This window comes from Protomyctophum parallelum (genome assembly GCF_964188405.1).
Source record: "Protomyctophum parallelum genome assembly, chromosome: 6".
NCBI classification, from domain to species: Eukaryota; Metazoa; Chordata; class Actinopteri; order Myctophiformes; family Myctophidae; genus Protomyctophum; species Protomyctophum parallelum.
The window spans coordinates 41,092,301-41,112,703 of record NC_139701.1 but is presented as its reverse complement, the minus strand read 5'-3'; the positions used below and the strand labels follow the sequence as shown (position 1 = coordinate 41,112,703).

Below are 20,403 nucleotides of genomic sequence, written 5' to 3'. Positions count from 1 at the left end.
CTGATTCCAAAAAGCTTATCTTATAGCTTATCCACCATAGAAAACAATGATTTGTATCTCAGGGTGAAATACATATGAGATAATCCCTTTGATTTTAGTAGAGGTATGCTAACATGCCACGTCTCCCATGTTTATACAGTTACAAATATGACTAATCAAATTCAAACAAAATAAAAAATGTTGACACTTGCAAAAGTGCAAAGTGGGCCTCCAAAAACAAACCATAAGCGACAATCAATTATTTTGATCAACTGTTTAATTCAATTTAGACATTAAGGAGTAATTACACCTGAGAACCACTGAAATCACCAGCTGCAGCCCACCACATTAATCACATTTGAACTGGAGACCCCCCAAAATAAAATGTGTTTAGTTACATTTAGTTTATTTTTTTGTGAAAATACAGATACCCTGTATACACACTACATACTATGTTGCTTTGTTTACTGTTGACTGATAAAACTGTTTCACAATAAGCAGTGGTAGAAATTAACAGTACATTTACTAAAGTACTGCATGCAAGTACAATTTTGAGGTATTTGTACTTCAACTTGAGTATTTTCAATTTCCAACACTATTACTTATGCTCCACTACATATCAGATCCAAATTATGTACTTTTACTACACCATTATTTGAAACCTTTTTACTACTAGTTACTTTGTAGATTTAGATTATTATTACAAACCATACAACCCATTTAGGCCCGACGTCGGGAAAAAAAGGATTTGTACCGCATTTTTTACGATTTTTCAAAAATAGCAGACCTACAAGCTCGTAGCGCGCCACTCTGTGGCCCGCTATGAGCTTGTAGATCTGCTATTTTTCAAAAGCTTAAGTATAACATAATGCTTAGTTAAAACACCAAAAGGGGTTCCTGTCCAGAATGGGTTAACCACTTCAGCCCTACTGTATATACATTTGAAAATAGCCGATCTACAAGCTCACAATGAGGCATAAAAGGCTCCACAGCCTGACAGAGGGCTCTGTAGTAACATGAACAAGATAACAGACATACTGAATAACCATTGATCTGCAAAGAAATGCAATGAGCAGAACACAATCAATTGGTTGATTGATCATGATTCATCTAGAAGTGAACAACTACAATCAAAATGAAGAAAACAAAGTGTTCAACTGAATATCGTCATCAGTATCCTTAACATGTCTACCATGTCTTACACAGCTCTGCTGTATCTCCATAGGTATGGCAAAGCCTTATCCCTGGATAGAGAGGTTGTGTGAACGTGGTTTGAACTGTGTGGAGGAGGGTCATTGTGTCAGAAACACTGTAGAAGGACAGGGTGCCTGCCTTGTGATCCAGATACACCCCCACTCTGGAGGAGACATCAGGCCCTGACACTTTAGTGTTAACACTGTTGTGTATGAACCAGTAGCCGCCACCAGAGCACCGGAAACACCAGGATTTATCATTGTATCCAAAGAGGATTCCTCTGTCGGTGTCTTTATAACAGACTGCTATATCAGCCTGTCTACCACTCCTCTCTACTTCCCAGTAACTACGTTCAGACAGACCCTCTGTACACAACACCTGAGAATTGAACCCTACAAATCTCTCTGCATTATCAGGGTAAGGTTGTTGTTGTTGTGTAAAAGTCACCTTCCTCTTCTCCTCTGACAGGGAGAGATGTTTGTTTATTGTGTTCATGTCCAGAGACAGAGGACAGGAATCTGTGAGAACACACGACAAAAGAAAATCAAAACCTCATGAACCTCATTGTGTTTAGAGTTAATAATTCTCTCAGATCAAACTCATTAGACCGAGCTTCAAATAACATGTCAGGTTGAAACGTCAACGTTCAGAAACAACATTCAACATGGACTCACATTGTAAGAAGTCCTTTCTGGTCTGAGGCTCCGCTGGATGTAAAACATCAACTGCACACACTGGAGACACAAGAAAACAGTAAACGTCTAATACTGAAGGATGGATTCAACTGAAGTTACAAAACGTTGAAACTATTATAGCTCGATAGTAAACATTGCTTTAGTAAACATTGCTTTAGTAAACAGAAAATACATTTTCAGGGGTTACAACCTTCAACCAATCAGGAGAGAGAACTCCTTAAGATCATTAAATAAATAAAATATAATAACAATAACAATAACATTCACAGGTTGATGTGGACACACACACACACACACACACACACACACACACACACACACACACACACACACACACACACACACACACACACACACACAGTTGTAGTTTTGTATCTTTGCATCTGGAAGTCGAACCCCGCTCAACTTCAATGTGTCAGCTTTGCATCTTTGCATTCAGCCTTCATCATAATAACAAAAGGCTCTTTCAGGCTTTTTGTATTTATTTCTCAACGTAATTATCATAAAATAGAATATCTGCTGAAACCGATATATTATTACCGATTATTACCGATATCGATATTGCATTTTAACCCATTTAGACCTGAGGACGATTCTACAAATGTCTTCAAAATCCTGACAGTTTTCTTGAAAAACCCATGTTTCTATGTCACTGGTTCTCAAATAGTTTCATGTCAACGACCCCCAAGATTATATGTAATTGGCCGCCGGCCCCCCAACTGTTCCAGGGATCCTCCAGAAGCAAAGATTTAAGTTAAAAACGTTCACTCTGAAAGAACATTTATTCATAGATTTGCGACACATTTTCACGATTCTTCAAAAATAGCAGACCTACAAGCTCATAGCGCGGCACTCGGTCCCGCGCTATGAGCTTGTAGATCTGCTAATTTTTCAATAGCTAAAGTATAACAGAATGCTTTAAAACACCAAAAGCGGTTAGGGTAGGTACCCTCACATGTTCTCTAGGGTAGGTACCCTCACATGTTCTCTAGGGTAGGTACCCTCACATGTTCTCTAGGGTAGGTGCCCTCACATGTTCTCTAGGGTAGGTACCCTCACATGTTCTCTAGGGTAGGTACCCTCACATGTTCTCTAGGGTAGGTACCCTCACATGTTCTCTAGGGTAGGTGCCCTCACATGTTCTCTAGGGTAGGTGCCCTCACATGTTCTCTAGGGTAGGTACCCTCACATGTTCTCTAGGGTAGGTACCCTCACATGTTCTCCCCGTGTCCCCTAGGGTAGGTAGGTACCCTCACATGTTCTCCCCGTGTCCCCTAGGGTAGGTAGGTACCCTCACATGTTCTCCCCGTGTCCCCTAGGGTAGGTAGGTACCCTCACATGTTCTCCCCGTGTCCCCTATTAGGTACCCTCACATGTTCTCCCCGTGTCCCCTAGGGTAGGTAGGTACCCTCACATGTTCTCCCTGTGTCCCCTAGGGTAGGTAGGTACCCTCACATGTTCTCCCTGTGTCCCCTAGGGTAGGTAGGTACCCTCACATGTTCTCCCTGTGTCCCATAGGGTAGGTAGGTACCCTCACATGTTCTCCCCGTGTCCCCTAGGGTAGGTAGGCACCCTCACATGTTCTCCCCGTGTCCCCTAGGGAAGGCACCCTCACATGTTCTCCCTCTGTCCCCTATAGGGTAGTTACCCTAACATGTTCTCCCCGTGTGCCCTAGGGTAGGTAGTTACCCTCACATGTTCTCCCTGTGTCCCCTAGGGTAGGTAGGAACCCTCACATGTTCTCCCCGTGTCCCCTAGGGTAGGTAGGAACACTCACATGTTCTCCCCGTGTCCCCTAGGGTAGGTAGAAACCCTCACATGTTCTCCCCGTGTCCCCTAGCGTAGGTAGGAACCCTCACATGTTCTCCCCGTGTCCCCTAGGGTAGGTAGGAACCCTCACATGTTCTCCCCGTGTCCCCTAGGGTAGGTACCCTCACATGTTCTCCCCGTGTCCCCTAGGGTAGATAGGAACCCTCACATGTTCTCCCCGTGTCCCCTAGGGTAGGTACCCTCACATGTTCTCCCTGTGAATCATGGTCTCTATACTGCCTCTCCCTGGTTGGAATAAGGTGTATCTTCCTCGCGCTACGTCCAACCGCGGGCAAACTCTCCCCTGTCAGGTGAAAAAGAAAAGCGGCTTGGGACTCCTCATGCATTGAAGTAAGCATGAGGTCAGTCAGTCCGTTGCTCTCCCCAGATTGGCAGACGGAGTGTATAGTGCCCAGGATTACATTAGATAATTGACACTGAGAACCTTTCAAAAACAGCAGATCTACAGACCCCACAGAAGCAAAGATATGAGTTAAAATGTTCACTCTGTAAGTCTGTAACAATATAGATCCAAAGATTTGAGGAACATTTTCACAAATTTTCAAAAATAGCAGACCTACAAGCTCATAGCGCGGCACTCGGTGCCGCGCTATGAGCTTGAAGATCTGCTATTTTTCAATAGTTAAAACACCAAAAGGGGACCTTTAAAGCCTCGGACAAAGCCAACAGCCCAGTTGACAAATCATGACAATAAACACATTCTTTGGGCGGAACAGAACATTTGAAAGACGAAAAAAGGGCAGGGTACAACACTTTTATTGTTGTTTTCCTTCTTTCTAATTATTTGTTCGTCCCAAAAATATGTTTATTGTCATGATTTGTCAACTTGGCTGTTGGCTTTGTACGAGGCTTTTATGGTCTTTAAATAAATACTTTTTGAAATGTCTATGGGAAAATGAATGGGGAATTATTTCTGGAACGCTCTATAGACATACTTCCACCTTTATAAAATCCATTGAACCCTTAGAAATGTACTGTTGTGTCCAATATTTGATTAATTTCTTCAATTTTTGAATATGTATATGTATATTTGTATGTGCCTTTTATTTCAATGTATCTTTGTTAATGGTACAAGATACCGAGGTTGTGGCTCTTTCAGAGCGGGAACTCTGGGGGGAGGGAGGGGTAAAAGATATTCAACAATTTTTGTATGCCATTTTTGACTCAGTAGAGGGTGCTTAGAAGAATTATAAAACCCATTTAAATCTCATCTCTCCTTTGAGTAATATTCTTGCTTAATTCTTATTTTACTGTCCAATCTGACAGACAGCCTACTGTGTACCATCGGTCTGTTTCTAGTTCAAACATCTCCAGTTGCCTTCTGGCTTCATCCATCCATGTTTACTATGAAAAGCAATTAACACTTTTAAATCTCACCTATCTGTGGCCAAGTTGTCGTCAGGATGTTGTCCAGTTGGTCTCTCAGACCAGACACGACATCAGTCACATCTGTGAAGGACCTCAGAGGACCGACGACCACACTGGGTGAGACTGGAGATCCAGTGGAACTGGAGAGAGACTGGAAACTCTGGAGAGGGACAAGCAGAGAGACCAGTAAACCACTTTAGACAGGTATGATCAATGATGATCAATAGATCACTGCATTGATCACAATATTGTAGAGTTGAGCTGATGTCCTTGTTGTTTATTTGAGAACGCTGACGTGTTTCGGCAGAGCCTTCTTCAGAGCAGACTAAAATGTGATGAAGAAGGCTCTGCCGAAACGCGTCAGCGTTCTCAAATAAACATCAGTCTTGCATCTTTTATTTTAGAGTGCCGCTTTTTCCATTTAGTTGGTTTATGAGTTATAAGTTATTGTAAAGCTGAGCTCCCACTGCCTTAAACAAAGGGCAGTCTCCAGAGGAAGCACACCTGTTTTTTCTTTCTTTATGCTGATCATTTAAGTCTGCGAAAATGTTTGAATTTCTTTTTTCAAAATGGAAACAATTATGCCCTTATTGTGATTATCTAAAATGATTATGATTAGGCGATTATGTAATAATAATGTTATTCTTTCAACTACTGTATAACTATACTATTAGTATTAACTACCAGCATGAATAATGTCATGTTATGCCATGTCATGTAATCTACTATAATGTAATACATTAAATTACAACGTAATGTAATCACTTGATGGAATGGGATGAAATATGAAGCCGATTTGTTCTTTCAAAACCAAAGTGTCAAAAAGCCACGTGTGGAACCTGAATGAATGTGATGATGTCCTCAGTGTTGGACAGCTCCTCCAGCTCAGCATGTCTCCTCTCCAGCTGCTCCAGGGTCTGTTCCTGCTGTCTCAGGAGAGCCTCAGTCTGAGCCACTGCATTCTGCTGCTGATCTCTGATCAGTTGTTTGAGCTCACCACGTCTTCTCTCAATGGAGACCATCATCTCACTGAAGATCCTGTCACTGGACTCCACTGCTGCATCTGCAGAGCTCTGCTTCACACACACACACACACACACACACACACACACACACACACACACACACACACACACACACACACACACACACACACACACACACACACACACACACACACACACACACACACACACACACACACACACACACACACACACACACACACACACACACACACACACACACACACACACACACACACACACACACACACACACACACACACACACACACACACACACACCGGTCAGCGGCCAAATACATCTCATTTTAGGGTCCTTGACATTAAAGAGTTTTGAGAACCACTCACGTTCAGGGCCTCCAAGACCTGTCTCAGGTCTTTCAGCTCCTTCTTTTTCTCCTGGATCTTCTGCTGGACTTCCTCCTGACTTGTCACCAGCTGTTTCTGCAAGAAGCAGGAAGAGACACAGTTTGGTTTGTAAACATTATTGTGGACTTTTTCATGTCGGGACACCAATTCCATCCAATCAGGAGACATGAAATATGATTCTTTTTTTGGTTCAAAAATGTGTGTACTTCATCCTAAAATTAAAATCGGGAAAGCATCTGTGCCATTTTAGATTTTATAACATACATCTTTTAGAAATAGTAGTTTGGAACAAGTGGTTCTCAAGCAGATCTACAAGCTCACAGAGCGTCGCTTTGTGCCCTGCTGCGAGCTTGTTAATCTGCTTTTAACATTTCTAAAAATATTTACTTTCTTCTTTTCTGGGGTGCCTGGCCCAAAACATTTTCACATGGGGGTCCATGTGTTTGAGAACTAACTAACTCAAGACTATATTTAGTCTTGCTTCCATCTTTAAAACATGATCCATCTTATGATTTGTCTTCTAGTGATGGTGGTGCTACCTGTTTCTCTGCCTTCTCTGCAGCAGCTGACACCGTGTCATGGCCCTTGTGTTCATCCATGGTGCACAGATAGCAGATAGACTGTTGGTCTGTGCGACAGAACACCTCCATCAGCTTGTTATGACTGGAGCACATCTTCTCCTGCAGTTTGTCGGTGGCTGGGACCAGCTTGTGCTTCTTCAACACAGGAACATTGTAGTGAGGCTGGAGATGAGTCTCACAGTAAGAGGCCAGACACGTCAGACAAGACATGAGAGCTTTGCGACGTCTGGCTCCGGTGCAGAAATCACAGGCCACGTCTGCTGGACCGGCGTACAGCGGAGCAGCAGGAGACTGCTGAGCTCCTGTACTGCTCAGCTTCATAACCAGCTGGAAGTAAAGAGAAGAGGAGGGGAGGTCACTCACTGAGGAGACATTCAACACAGTAAAGAGAAGAGGAGGGGAGGTCACTCACTGAGGAGACATTCAACACAGTCATTGTGAGCTTCATGGTGATAAACACATTCTAACATTATTTTAAAAGGTTAGAAAATGTAGCCTACAATGTAAGCATTTACAGTACACTCTTAACCACTAGGACCATTATGTTTGCCCTAAATGAAAGACAAGCCGGGGCGACCGCAAGGTTCCTAGTTCGAATCCGGGATCCCCCCCGAGTGTCGAAGTGTCCTTGAGCAAGACTCTGAACCCCAAATTGCTACCGATGTGCAGGTTGGTGCCTTTGCATGGTTTCCTCCGGCATCAGTGTGCGAATGTGTGTGTGAATGGGTGAATGTAATGCACAATCTCTGTAAAGCGCCTTGGATAAAGGCGCTATATAAATGCACCTCTTACAAGCCAGGAATAGGGGCACTATGGTTTACTGATTAACCAGTGCAGTGAGTCAAAGATCAGAGTATATTACCCTAGTCAACAAAATTACAGAATAAAGTACGTACCAGTGGTTCTCAAATGAATATGCATTTGTCCACGGACTCCCGTCCCATCTCAAAATACTTTTGCCAGGGACCCCCATAGAAGATTTATGTTGTTAAAATGTTTCAACAAAGATATTGCATATCGTGTTCAGATATGCGTTGTGAGCTTGTAGATCTGCAATGTTCAAATAGCTGATGTATAGGTTTACAGTGGTCAAACAGACTGTGATGCACTATTAACACGTTTTTATGGATGGCCTTTAACTGCCTCACGGACCCCTGGGGCTCCCCAGACCCCACATGTAGTTTCATGTGTGGTTAAGTGTAACTTGTAAGGTCATCTCACCTCAGCCAGCAAGGTGTTCTTTCTCAGAACCGGTCTAGGACTGAAGCTCTCTCTGCACTGGGGACAGCAGTAGACTCCAGTGTCATTATACTGGTCCCAGTAACCCTCGATACAGCTGCTACAGTAACTGTGTCCACAGTGTAGAGTCACTGGTTCCTTCAGAATGTCCAGACAGATAGGACAGCAGAATTGGTCCTGGTCCAGCTCACATCCCTGTTGTTGTTGTTCTGACATTTCACTGACAAACACATTCACACGAGAGAATTAAACACACAACACTTTGGTTTACTCTGAAAACAGACGGAGAGAGAGAAAACACAGCTCTGAGTTTCATTTCTTCTGAAGTGAACTGGGAGTGGTGAGACTTCCTGGATATTTGCAGGCAGCAGGGGTTTTAAAGAGACAGTGTATGAATGTGTAGCACAGATAATCTGTTCATGTTAGTCCCCTAGTCTATCCTGGTGTTATTGTCATGTCAGGTTTATAGTGTTGTCTCTCATACAATGTCTCTGGTCATTGTTGTCACAGCCTTGTATAGAGAGAGAGAGAGAGAGAGAGAGAGAGAGAGAGGGAGAGAGGGAGAGAGGGAGAGATAGAGGGAGGGAGGGAAAGTTAATGGGAAGGAGAGAGAGAGAGGGAGGGGATGAGAGCGTGCACTCTCTCTCTCTCTTACAGACTTACACACACGGCACGCGCTACAAGCACACTCACGACACACACACGCACACATGCGACGTGCACCACACACACACACACACACACACACACACACACACACACACACACACACCACACCACAATGGGGAGGAGAGCAAAGAAAACAACTTTCTCTTGTTCTCTTGACATAGAATGAGGTTGGTTGGTCAATAATTGCATACTTGAGTTACAGTGATATGCTGAGGTACTGTATATACTGTATGTGTATATAGGACTGGTCAGTGGGCGTGTCCTCAGGTGACTGGTATGTTCAACAGGTTAAATCTGACTCCCGGTATTTACACTGACAGACAGACAGACAGACAGACAGTCAGAGTGTGTGTGTGTGTGTGTGTGTGTGTGTGTGCGCGTGCAGATAGATACGTGTGTGTACCTTTACAACCCTGTGTGAGTCATTCAAGGAAGTAAAACAGGTTTGACTTCACTATAGTCTCTACATGTTATTCACTTATGTGTTGTATTGAGATCTACAATCAGAATTATGACACGACATCAAAATGAAATATTCCCAATTGATTTTGATTGTCCATTTAGGATATACATAACAAGCTTAGAAAGATCTTTGTAATGATCATTCAGCTCAGAGCAATAACCCACCTAATCCCTCCCCAGTCATGAGTTAGGACTTTGAATGAATGTACAATTATGTGCAGGATGTAAATTATCATGTAATTTGTAGATGTGAATAGACTCAATTTAACTGACTATACACTTTTTTGGAATATTTAATTTAAAAGAAAAACCTTCTCTCTCTCACACTAATGCCAGTGTGCCAGTGATCACCGTCCCCTGTGCCGATGTTGGCACCCGTGCCTAAGGTTGCCTACCCCTGGGCTACAGTCATGGACTGGTCTGTCAACTGTACATTATAATGTAATCACTGTAGCCTACTAGGGCATGTATAGCTACTGTAGGCCTATATGTGGTATGTGGAGACAACATGGTAGGCTACAGTATTGGACTGGCCTATACAAGACCATGATGGTAAGAATACATATTAGGCAAACTGTATATTTTTATGTTGTAATCACTGTGTATGTAGCCTGTTGTTGTAAATACAGCACCCTTAGAGAGAGAGACAGTTGTTTTTATATACTGTATGTTTTTGTATTAAAAGACGGTGGATTGAGGCTGATATAAGAATGCTGAACAAAGGTCTGTAGATGTAAATAAATATTAATGTGTTTAATAAAGCTGCAAATCAATCAGTATCCTCTCTGCTCCTACTCATTATTATATCTCAATGACAAGGGCTCCCCCTGCTGGACTGCACGTGTCAAGTCCTAGCTGGTCATTCAGTATTCAGTTACATTTGTGTCCCCATATAACCTAATACAGCATCTCTTGTGTAAAATAAGCAAAAACACTGATTCCAAAAAGCTTATCTTATAGCTTATCCACCATAGAAAACAATGATTTGTATCTCAGGGTGAAATACATATGAGATAATCCCTTTGATTTTAGTAGAGGTATGCTAACATGCCACGTCTCCCATGTTTATACAGTTACAAATATGACTAATCAAATTCAAACAAAATAAAAAATGTTGACACTTGCAAAAGTGCAAAGTGGGCCTCCAAAAACAAACCATAAGCGACAATCAATTATTTTGATTAACTGTTTAATTCAATTTAGACATTAAGGAGTAATTACACCTGAGAACCACTGAAATCACCAGCTGCAGCCCACCACATTAATCACATTTGAACTGGAGACCCCCCAAAATAAAATGTGTTTAGTTACATTTAGTTTATTTTTTTGTGAAAATACAGATACCCTGTATACACACTACATACTATGTTGCTTTGTTTACTGTTGACTGATAAAACTGTTTCACAATAAGCAGTGGTAGAAATTAACAGTACATTTACTAAAGTACTGCATGCAAGTACAATTTTGAGGTATTTGTACTTCAACTTGAGTATTTTCAATTTCCAACACTATTACTTATGCTCCACTACATATCAGATCCAAATTATGTACTTTTACTACACCATTATTTGAAACCTTTTTACTACTAGTTACTTTGTAGATTTAGATTATTATTACAAACCATACAACCCATTTAGGCCCGACGTCGGGAAAAAAAGGATTTGTACCGCATTTTTTACGATTTTTCAAAAATAGCAGACCTACAAGCTCGTAGCGCGCCACTCTGTGGCCCGCTATGAGCTTGTAGATCTGCTATTTTTCAAAAGCTAACGTATAACATAATGCTTAGTTAAAACACCAAAAGGGGCTCCTGTCCAGAATGGGTTAACCACTTCAGCCCTACTGTATATACATTTGAAAATAGCCGATCTACAAGCTCACAATGAGGCATAAAAGGCTCCACAGCCTGACAGAGGGCTCTGTAGTAACATGAACAAGATAACAGACATACTGAATAACCATTGATCTGCAAAGAAATGCAATGAGCAGAACACAATCAATTGGTTGATTGATCATGATTCATCTAGAAGTGAACAACTACAATCAAAATGAAGAAAACAAAGTGTTCAACTGAATATCGTCATCAGTATTCTTAACATGTCTACCATTTCTTACACAGCTCTGCTGTATCTCCATAGTTCCGAAGCCTTATCCCTGGATAGAGAGGTTGTGTGAACGTGGTTTGAACTGTGTGGAGGAGGGTCATTGTGTCAGAAACACTGTAGAAGGACAGGGTGCCTGCCTTGTGATCCAGATACACCCCCACTCTGGAGGAGACAGGCCCTGACACTGTAGTGTCAACACTGTTGTGTATGAACCTGTAGTCGCCACCAGAGCACCGTAAACACCAGGATTTATCATTGTATCCAAAGCGGGTTCGTCTGTCGGTGTCTTTATAACAGACTGCTATACCAGCCTCTCTACCACTCCTCTCTACTTCCCAGTAACGACGTTCAGACAGACCCTCTGTACACAACACCTGAGCAAACCGTACAAATCTCTCTGCATTATCAGGGTAAGGTTGTTGTTTTCGTGTTACAGTCACCTTCCTCTTCTCCTCTGACAGGGAGAGATCTTTCTGTATCGTGTTCATGTCCAGAGACAGAGGACAGGAATCTGTGAGAACACACGACAAAAGAAAATCAAAAAGTCATGAACCTCATTGTGTTTAGAGTTAATAATTCTCTCAGATCAAACTCATTAGACCGAGCTTCAAATAACATGTCAGGTTGAAACGTCAACGTTCAGAAACAACATTCAACATGGACTCACATTGTAAGAAGTCCTTTCTGGTCTGAGGCTCCGCTGGATGTAAAACATCAACTGCACACACTGGAGACACAAGAAAACAGTAAACGTCTAATACTGAAGGATGGATTCAACTGAAGTTACAAAACGTTGAAACTATTATAGCTCGATAGTAAACATTGCTTTAGTAAACTGAAAATACATTTTCAGGGGTTACAACTTTCAACCAATCAGGAGAGAGAGAACTCCTTAAGATTATTAAATAAATAAAATATAATATAATAACAATAACAATAACATTCACAGGTTGATGTGGACACACACACACACACACACACACACACACACACACACACACACACACACAGTTGTAGTTTTGTATCTTTGCATCTGGAAGTCGAACCCCGCTCAACTTCAATGTGTCAGCTTTGCATCTTTGCATTCAGCCTTCATCATAATAACAAAAGGCTCTTTCAGGCTTTTTGTATTTATTTCTCAACGTAATTATCATAAAATAGAATATCTGCTGAAACCGATATATTATTACCGATTATTACCGATATCGATATTGCATTTTAACCCATTTAGACCTGAGGACGATTCTACAAATGTCTTCAAAATCCTGACAGTTTTCTTGAAAAACCCATGTTTCTATGTCACTGGTTCTCAAATAGTTTCATGTCAACGACCCCCAAGATTATATGTAATTGGCCGCCGGCCCCCCATCTGTTCCAGGGATCCTCCAGAAGCAAAGATTTAAGTTAAAAACGTTCACTCTGAAAGAACATTTATTCATAGATTTGCGACACATTTTCACGATTCTTGAAAAATCACACACATGTGAACTGAGTGTTGCAATAACCCCCACCCCCCCCCTCTCTCTCTCTCTCTCTCTCTCTCTCTCACTCTCTCTCATTAGAGTCACTACCCCTCTCACTGTTTCTGGCGCCCCCTACTGCTATTATTAAGTCATATACTCGTGCTTACACAGACACACACACAAACAAACAAACAAACAAACAGGTACGAGGACATTGCAAGCTGGTTGTAGGAGTGGTTGCACCAAATAGGGTAGGTGCCCTCACATGTTCTCCCCGTGCCCCCTATAGGGTAGGTGCCCTCACATGTTCTCCCCGTGCCCCCTATAGGGTAGGTGCCCTCACATGTTCTCTAGGGTAGGTGCCCTCACATGTTCTCTAGGGTAGGTACCCTCACATGTTCTCTAGGGTAGGTACCCTCACATGTTCTCCCCGTGTCCCCTATTAGGTACCCTCACATGTTCTCCCTGTGTCCCCTAGGGTAGGTAGGTACCCTCACATGTTCTCCCTGTGTCCCCTAGGGTAGGTAGGTACCCTCACATGTTCTCCCCGTGTCCCCTAGGGTAGGTACCCTCACATGTTCTCCCTGTGTCCCCTAGGGTAGGTAGGTATACCCTCACATGTTCTCCCCGTGTCCCCTAGGGTAGGTAGGAACCCTCACATGTTCTCCCCGTGTCCCCTAGGGTAGGCACCCTCACATGTTCTCCCCGTGTCCCCTAGGGTAGGCAGTGCAGGCACCCTCACATGTTCTCCCTCTGTCCCCTATAGGGTAGTTACCCTCACATGTTATCCCTGTGTCCCCTAGGGTAGGTAGGTACCCTCACATGTTCTCCCTGTGTCCCCTAGGGTAGGTAGGAACCCTCACATGTTCTCCCCGTGTCCCCTAGGGTAGGTAGGAACACTCACATGTTCTCCCCGTGTCCCCTAGGGTAGGTAGGAACACTCACATGTTCTCCCCGTGTCCCCTAGGGTAGGTAGGAACCCTCACATGTTCTCCCCGTGTCCCCTAGGGTAGGTAGGAACCCTCACATGTTCTCCCCGTGTCCCCTAGGGTAGGTAGGAACCCTCACATGTTCTCCCCGTGTCCCCTAGGGTAGGTAGGAACCCTCACATGTTCTCCCCGTGTCCCCTAGGGTAGGTAGGTACCCTCACATGTTCTCCCCGTGTCCCCTAGGGTAGGTAGGAACCCTCACATGTTCTCCCCGTGTCCCCTAGGGTAGGTAGGTACCCTCACATGTTCTCCCCGTGTCCCCTAGCGTAGGTAGGAACCCTCACATGTTCTCCCCGTGTCCCCTAGGGTAGGTAGGAACCCTCACATGTTCTCCCCGTGTCCCCTAGGGTAGGTACCCTCACATGTTCTCCCTCTGTCCCCTATAGGGTAGTTACCCTCACATGTTCTCCCTGTGTCCCCTAGGGTAGGTAGGAACCCTCACATGTTCTCCCCGTGTCCCCTAGGGTAGGTAGGATCCCTCACATGTTCTCCCCGTGTCCCCTAGGGTAGGTAGGATCCCTCACATGTTCTCCCCGTGTCCCCTAGGGTAGGTAGGATCCCTCACATGTTCTCCCCGTGTCCCCTAGGGTAGGTAGGAACCCTCACATGTTCTCCCTGTGAATCATGGTCTCTATACTCCCTCTCCCTGGTTGGAATAAGGTGTATCTTCCTCGCTCTACGTCCAACCGTGGGCAAACTCTCCCCTGTCAGGTGAAAAAGAAAAGCGGCTTGGGACTCCTCATGCATTGAAGGAAGCATGAGGTCAGTCAGTCCGTTGCTCTCCCCAGATTGGCAGACGGAGTGTATAGTGCCCAGGATTACATTAGATAATTGACACTGAGAACCTTTCAAAAACAGCAGATCTACAGACCCCACAGAAGCAAAGATATGAGTTAAAATGTTCTCTCTGTAAGTCTGTAACAATATAGATCCAAAGATTTGAGGAACATTTTCACAGATTTTCAAAAAAAGCAGACCTACAAGCTCATAGCGCGGCACTCGGTGCCGCGCTATGAGCTTGAAGATCTGCTATTTTTCAATAGTTAAAACACCAAAAGGGAACCTTTAAAGCCTCGGACAAAGCCAACAGCCCAGTTGACAAATCATGACAATAAACACATTCTTTGGGCGGAACAGAACATTTGAAAGACGAAAAAAGGGCAGGGTACAACACTTTTATTGTTGTTTTCCTTCTTTCTAATTATTTGTTCGTCCCAAAAATATGTTTATTGTCATGATTTGTCAACTTGGCTGTTAGCTTTGTACGAGGCTTTTAAGGTCTTTAAATAAATACTTTTTGAAATGTCTATGGGAAAATGAATGGGGAATTATTTCTGGAACGCTCTATAGACATACTTCCACCTTTATAAAACCCATTGAACCCTTAGAAATGTACTGTTGTGTCCAATATTTGATTAATTTCTTCTATTTTTGAATATGTATATGTATATTTGTATGTGCCTTTTATTTCAATGTATCTTTGTTAATGGTACAAGATACCGAGGTTGTGGCTCTTTCAGAGCGGGAACTCTGGGGGGAGGGAGGGGTAAAAGATATTCAACAATCTTTGTATGCCATTTTTGACTCAGTAGAAGGTGCTCAGAAGAATTATAAAACCCATTTAAATCTCATCTCTCCTTTGAGTAATATTCTTGCTTAATTCTTATTTTACTGTCCAATCTGACAGCCTACTGTGTACCATCGGTCTGTTTCTAGTTCAAACATCTCCAGTTGCCTTCTGGCTTCATCCATCCATGTTTACTATGAAAAGCAATTAACACTTTTAAATGTCACCTCGGTTTGATATCTGTGGCCAAGTTGTCGTCAGGATGTTGTCCAGTTGGTCTCTCAGACCAGACACGACATCAGTCACATCTGTGAAGGACCTCAGAGGACCGACGACCACACTGGGTGAGACTGGAGATCCAGTGGAACTGGAGAGAGACTGGAAACTCTGGAGAGACAAGCAGAGAGACCAGTAAACCACTTTAGACAGGGATGATCAATGATGATCAATAGATCACTGCATTGATCACAATATTGTAGAGTTGAGCTGATGTCCTTGTTGTTTATTTGAGAACGCTGACGCGTTTCGGCAGAGCCTTCTTCAGAGCAGACTAAAACGTGATGAAGAAGGCTCTGCCGAAACGCGGCAGCGTTCTCAAATAAACATCAGTCTTGCATCTTTTATTTTAGAGTGCCGCTTTTTCCATTTAGTTGGTTTATGAGTTATAAGTTATTGTAAAGCTGAGCTCCCACTGCCTTAAACAAAGGGCAGTCTCCAGAGGAAGCACACCTGTTTTTTTCTTTATGCTGATCATTTAAGTCTGCGAAAATGTTTGAATTTCTTTTTTCAAAATGGAAACAATTATGCCCTTATTGTGATTATCTAAAATGATTATGATTAGGCGATTATGTAATAATAATGTTATTCTTTCAACTACTGTATAACTATACTATTAGTATTAACTACCAGCATGAATAATGTCATGTTATGCCATGTCATGTAATCTACTATAATGTAATACATTAAATTACAACGTAATGTAATCACTTGATGGAATGGGATGAAATATGAAGCCGATTTGTTCTTTCAAAACCAAAGTGTCAAAAAGCCACGTGTGGAACCTGAATGAATGTGATGATGTCCTCAGTGTTGGACAGCTCCTCCAGCTCAGCATGTCTCCTCTCCAGCTGCTCCAGGGTCTGTTCCTGCTGTCTCAGGAGAGCCTCAGTCTGAGCCACTGCATTCTGCTGCTGATCTCTGATCAGTTGTTTGAGCTCACCACGTCTTCTCTCAATGGAGACCATCATCTCACTGAAGATCCTGTCACTGGACTCCACTGCTGCATCTGCAGAGCTCTGCTACACACACACAGTGTCACACACACACACACACACACACACACACACACACACACACACACACACACACACACACACACACACACACACACACACACACACACACACACACACACACACACACACACACACACACACACACACAGGTCAGCGGCCAAATACATCTCATTTTAGGGTCCTTGACATTAAAGAGTTTTGAGAAACACTCACGTTCAGGGCCTCCAAGACCTGTCTCAGGTCTTTCAGCTCCTTCTTTTTCTCCTGGATCTTCTGCTGGACTTCCTCCTGACTTGTCACCAGCTGTTTCTGCAAGAAGCAGGAAGAGAGACAGTTTGGTTTGTAAACATTATTGTGGACTTTTTCATGTCGGGACACCAATTCCATCCAATCAGGAGACATGAAATATGATTCTTTTTTTGGTTAAAAAATGTGTGTACTTCATCCTAAAATTAAAATCGGGAAAGCATCTGTGCCATTTTAGATTTTATAACATACATCTTTTAGAAATAGTAGTTTGGAACAAGTGGTTCTCAAGCAGATCTACAAGCTCACAGCGCGTCGCTTTGTGCCCTGCTGCGAGCTTGTTAATCTGCTTTTAACATTTCTAAAAAAAAAAAAAGTTGATTTACTTTCTTCTTTTCTGGGGGTCCCTGGCCCAAAACATTTTCAGATGGGGGACCATGTGTTTGAGAACTAACTAACTCAAGACTATATTTAGTCTTGCTTCCATCTTTAAAACATGATCCATCTTATGATTTGTCTTCAAGTGATGGTGGTGCTACCTGTTTCTCTGCCTTCTCTGCAGCAGCTGACACCGTGTCATGGCCCTTGTGTTCATCCATGGTGCACAGATAGCAGATAGACTGTTGGTCTGTGCGACAGAACACCTCCATCAGCTTGTCATGACTGGAGCACATCTTCTCCTGCAGTTTGTCGGTGGCTGGGACCAGCTTGTGCTTCTTCAACACAGGAACATTGTAGTGAGGCTGGAGGTGAGTCTCACAGTAAGAGGCCAGACACGCCAGACAAGACATGAGAGCTTTGCGACGTCTGGCTCCGGTGCAGAAATCACAGGCCACGTCTGCTGGACCGGCGTACAGCGGAGCAGCAGGAGACTGCTGAGCTCCTGTACTGCTCAGCTTCATCACCAGCTGGAAGTAAAGAGAAGAGGAGGGGAGGTCACTCACTGAGGAGACATTCAACACAGTCATTGTGAGCTTCATGGTGATAAACGCATTGCAACATTATTTTAAAAGGTTAGAAAATGTAGCCTACAATGTAAGCATTTACAGTACACTCTTAACCACTAGGACCATTATGTTTGCCCTAAATGAAAGACAAGCCGGGGCGACCACAAGGTTCCTAGTTCGAATCCGGGATCCCCCAGAGTGTCGAAGTGTCCTTGAGCAAGACTCTGAACCCCAAATTGCTCCCGATGTGCAGGTTGGTGCCTTTGCATGGTTTCCTCCGGCATCAGTGTGTGAATGTGTGTGTGAATCGGTGAATGTAATGCACAATCTCTGTAAAGCGCCTTGGATAAAGGCGCTATATAAATGCACCATTTACAAGCCAGGAATAGGGGCACTATGGTTTACTGATTAACCAGTGCAGTGACTAACAAAGTCAAAGATCAGAGTATATTACCCTAGTCAACAAAATGACAGAATAAAGTACGTACCAGTGGTTCTCAAATGAATATGCATTTGTCCACGGACTCCCGTCCCACCTCAAAATACTTTTGCCAGGGACCCCCATAGAAGATTTATGTTTCAAAATGTTTCAACAAAGATATTGCATATCGTGTTCAGATATGCGTTGTGAGCTTGTAGATCTGCAATGTTCAAATAGCTGATGTATAGGGTTACAGTGGTCAAACAGACTGTGATGCACTATTAACACGTTTTTATGGATGGCCTTTAACTGCCTCACGGACCCCTGGGGCTCCCCAGACCCTAGCCCTCCAAGCAGAACCCAAATGCTACTGAAGTTTCTGACATTTGTTCGACCCAGTGCATTGGGTCCTGTTCCACGTCGTCCATGCCACCTGATTAAAACATTTACTGGCTCATGTTTACATGTTAAAACGCCTCTCCGCGCTCTTTGACGATATTCTTCAGTATGAGGCTTTCTGAATATGTAAAGTATAAGTACACATACATACCTTTGCGAATATCTCCTGTGGCGCGGAAGCCGTTAAGTATTTTTAATATATGTTTGCCCGATTTGGAAGCTTGGATTCTTCTTTTCCTTCCTTGTTTATTGACACCTCATTGTACCGCCTATCTGGCTAGCTAGTGGCGCTATAGCTATGACACAGCAGATCAGAGGCAGGGACGTAGCCTCACAAGCCAACCGCACACCGGGAGGCGGTACAATAAACGGTAAACAAACAAGAAGAAATAAAGCGACCAAATCGGTCAAACAAAGATTAAAAATACTTAACGGCTTCCGCGCCACAGGAGATATTCGCAGCTGGATGTATAGCTACTTAAAGTTACCGAATTCAGAATAACTCAAGGAAAATAATGGCGTCACATGCCGCGGGTCCTATTTTAGAGAGAATCTCCATATCCGCATATAGGAATTTCCATACGAAAGTACAGTAGCGAGCAGGGACCCAACGTAAAACTCAACAAAATATCAGAAAAGTTTTACGTAGGGTCCCGAAAGGGGCTACCCAGACCCCACATGTAGTTTCATGTGTGGTTAAGTGTAACTTGTAAGGTCATCTCACCTCAGCCAGCAAGATGTTCTTTCTCAGAACCGGTCTAGGACTGAAGCTCTCTCTGCACTGGGGACAGCAGTAGACTCCAGTGTCATTATACTGGTCCCAGTAACCCTCGATACAGCTGCTACAGTAACTGTGTCCACAGTTTAGAGTCACTGGTTCCTTTAGAATGTCCAGACAGATAGGACAGCAGAACTGGTCCTGGTCCAGCTCACATCCCTGTTGTTGTTCTGACATTTCACTGACAACCACTTTCACACCGAGAGAAAACACACAACACTTTGGTTTACTCTGAAAACAGACGGAGAGAGAGAGAAAACACAGCTCTGAGTTTCATTTCTTCTGAAGTGAACTGGGAGTGGTGAGACTTCCTGGATATTTGCAAGAAAGCTTAGAGAAGGAAAAGACACCAGCGTCATGGTGTCACGTGACTGGACGCCGGGGCTGCGCCATGACACCCCACCACGCCCCCATGTGCCAAAACTCACACTGGAAGTTTGATGAATACATGGGAGTGGATGGGAGACCGCTGGACATCTTGTAAACAAACATTATTTATGAACGATAGCGACCTTTGTCATATAATCGGTCCAGGAATATAATAGAAGACATATCACAGATTGTTTTCCGACTGGGTGTTTTTCGACTTGCTAACTGTTTAATTTAATTTTACTCAGGAATTTAAAGAGCACAGTACGGCTCTGGGCTGAATGGGCTTATAACCTGACTCCGCCAGCTGGTGGCAGTATTGGGTTCACAATCCTGCCTTCAAAAGCCTAACATTACAAACTAAATAACGCTTTAAAAATGTTGAGAATAAAGGATTTTGCAATATTACAAGTC

The 20,403-nt window shown here is 43.3% G+C and overlaps 2 protein-coding genes across 2 annotated transcripts; both read right to left on the bottom strand.

The window, feature by feature from the left end:
* Positions 1–267: 267 nt before the first annotated feature.
* On the bottom strand, positions 268–8,582 carry LOC310860271 (tripartite motif-containing protein 16-like). The gene is made up of 7 exons (XM_083767090.1): positions 8,262–8,582; positions 6,999–7,367; positions 6,439–6,534; positions 5,906–6,139; positions 5,076–5,226; positions 1,848–1,907; positions 268–1,691 (listed from the first exon to the last, which is right to left on the bottom strand). Exons 1-7 carry the CDS (start codon positions 8,493–8,495, stop codon positions 1,168–1,170), a joined length of 1,668 nt encoding a protein of 555 aa, XP_083623216.1. The 5' UTR covers positions 8,496–8,582; the 3' UTR covers positions 268–1,167.
* A 2,663-nt stretch (positions 8,583–11,245) lies between these two features.
* On the bottom strand, positions 11,246–19,902 carry LOC310860273 (tripartite motif-containing protein 16-like). The gene is made up of 7 exons (XM_083767092.1): positions 19,567–19,902; positions 17,615–17,983; positions 17,043–17,138; positions 16,596–16,829; positions 15,762–15,921; positions 12,183–12,242; positions 11,246–12,026 (listed from the first exon to the last, which is right to left on the bottom strand). Exons 1-7 carry the CDS (start codon positions 19,795–19,797, stop codon positions 11,512–11,514), a joined length of 1,665 nt encoding a protein of 554 aa, XP_083623218.1. The 5' UTR covers positions 19,798–19,902; the 3' UTR covers positions 11,246–11,511.
* Between the last annotated feature and the right edge of the window lie 501 nt (positions 19,903–20,403).

Bases quoted from the DNA above. Each gene is read 5' to 3' on its own strand.
- LOC310860273 (XM_083767092.1), bottom strand. From the start codon at position 19,797: ATGTCAGAACAACAACAGGGATGTGAGCTGGACCAGGACCAGTTCTGC. The intron at 12,243-15,761 runs GTGACATTTAAA...TTGTGTCTCCAG, and splicing joins GCCACAGATATCAAACCGAG to TGTGTGCAGTTGATGTTTTA. The intron at 12,027-12,182 runs GTGAGTCCATGT...GTGTTCTCACAG, and splicing joins CAGAAAGGACTTCTTACAAT to ATTCCTGTCCTCTGTCTCTG.
- LOC310860271 (XM_083767090.1), bottom strand. From the start codon at position 8,495: ATGTCAGAACAACAACAACAGGGATGTGAGCTGGACCAGGACCAATTC. The intron at 5,227-5,905 runs GTTCCACACGTG...GTCCCTCTCCAG, and splicing joins ACATCATCACATTCATTCAG to AGTTTCCAGTCTCTCTCCAG. The intron at 1,692-1,847 runs GTGAGTCCATGT...GTGTTCTCACAG, and splicing joins CAGAAAGGACTTCTTACAAT to ATTCCTGTCCTCTGTCTCTG.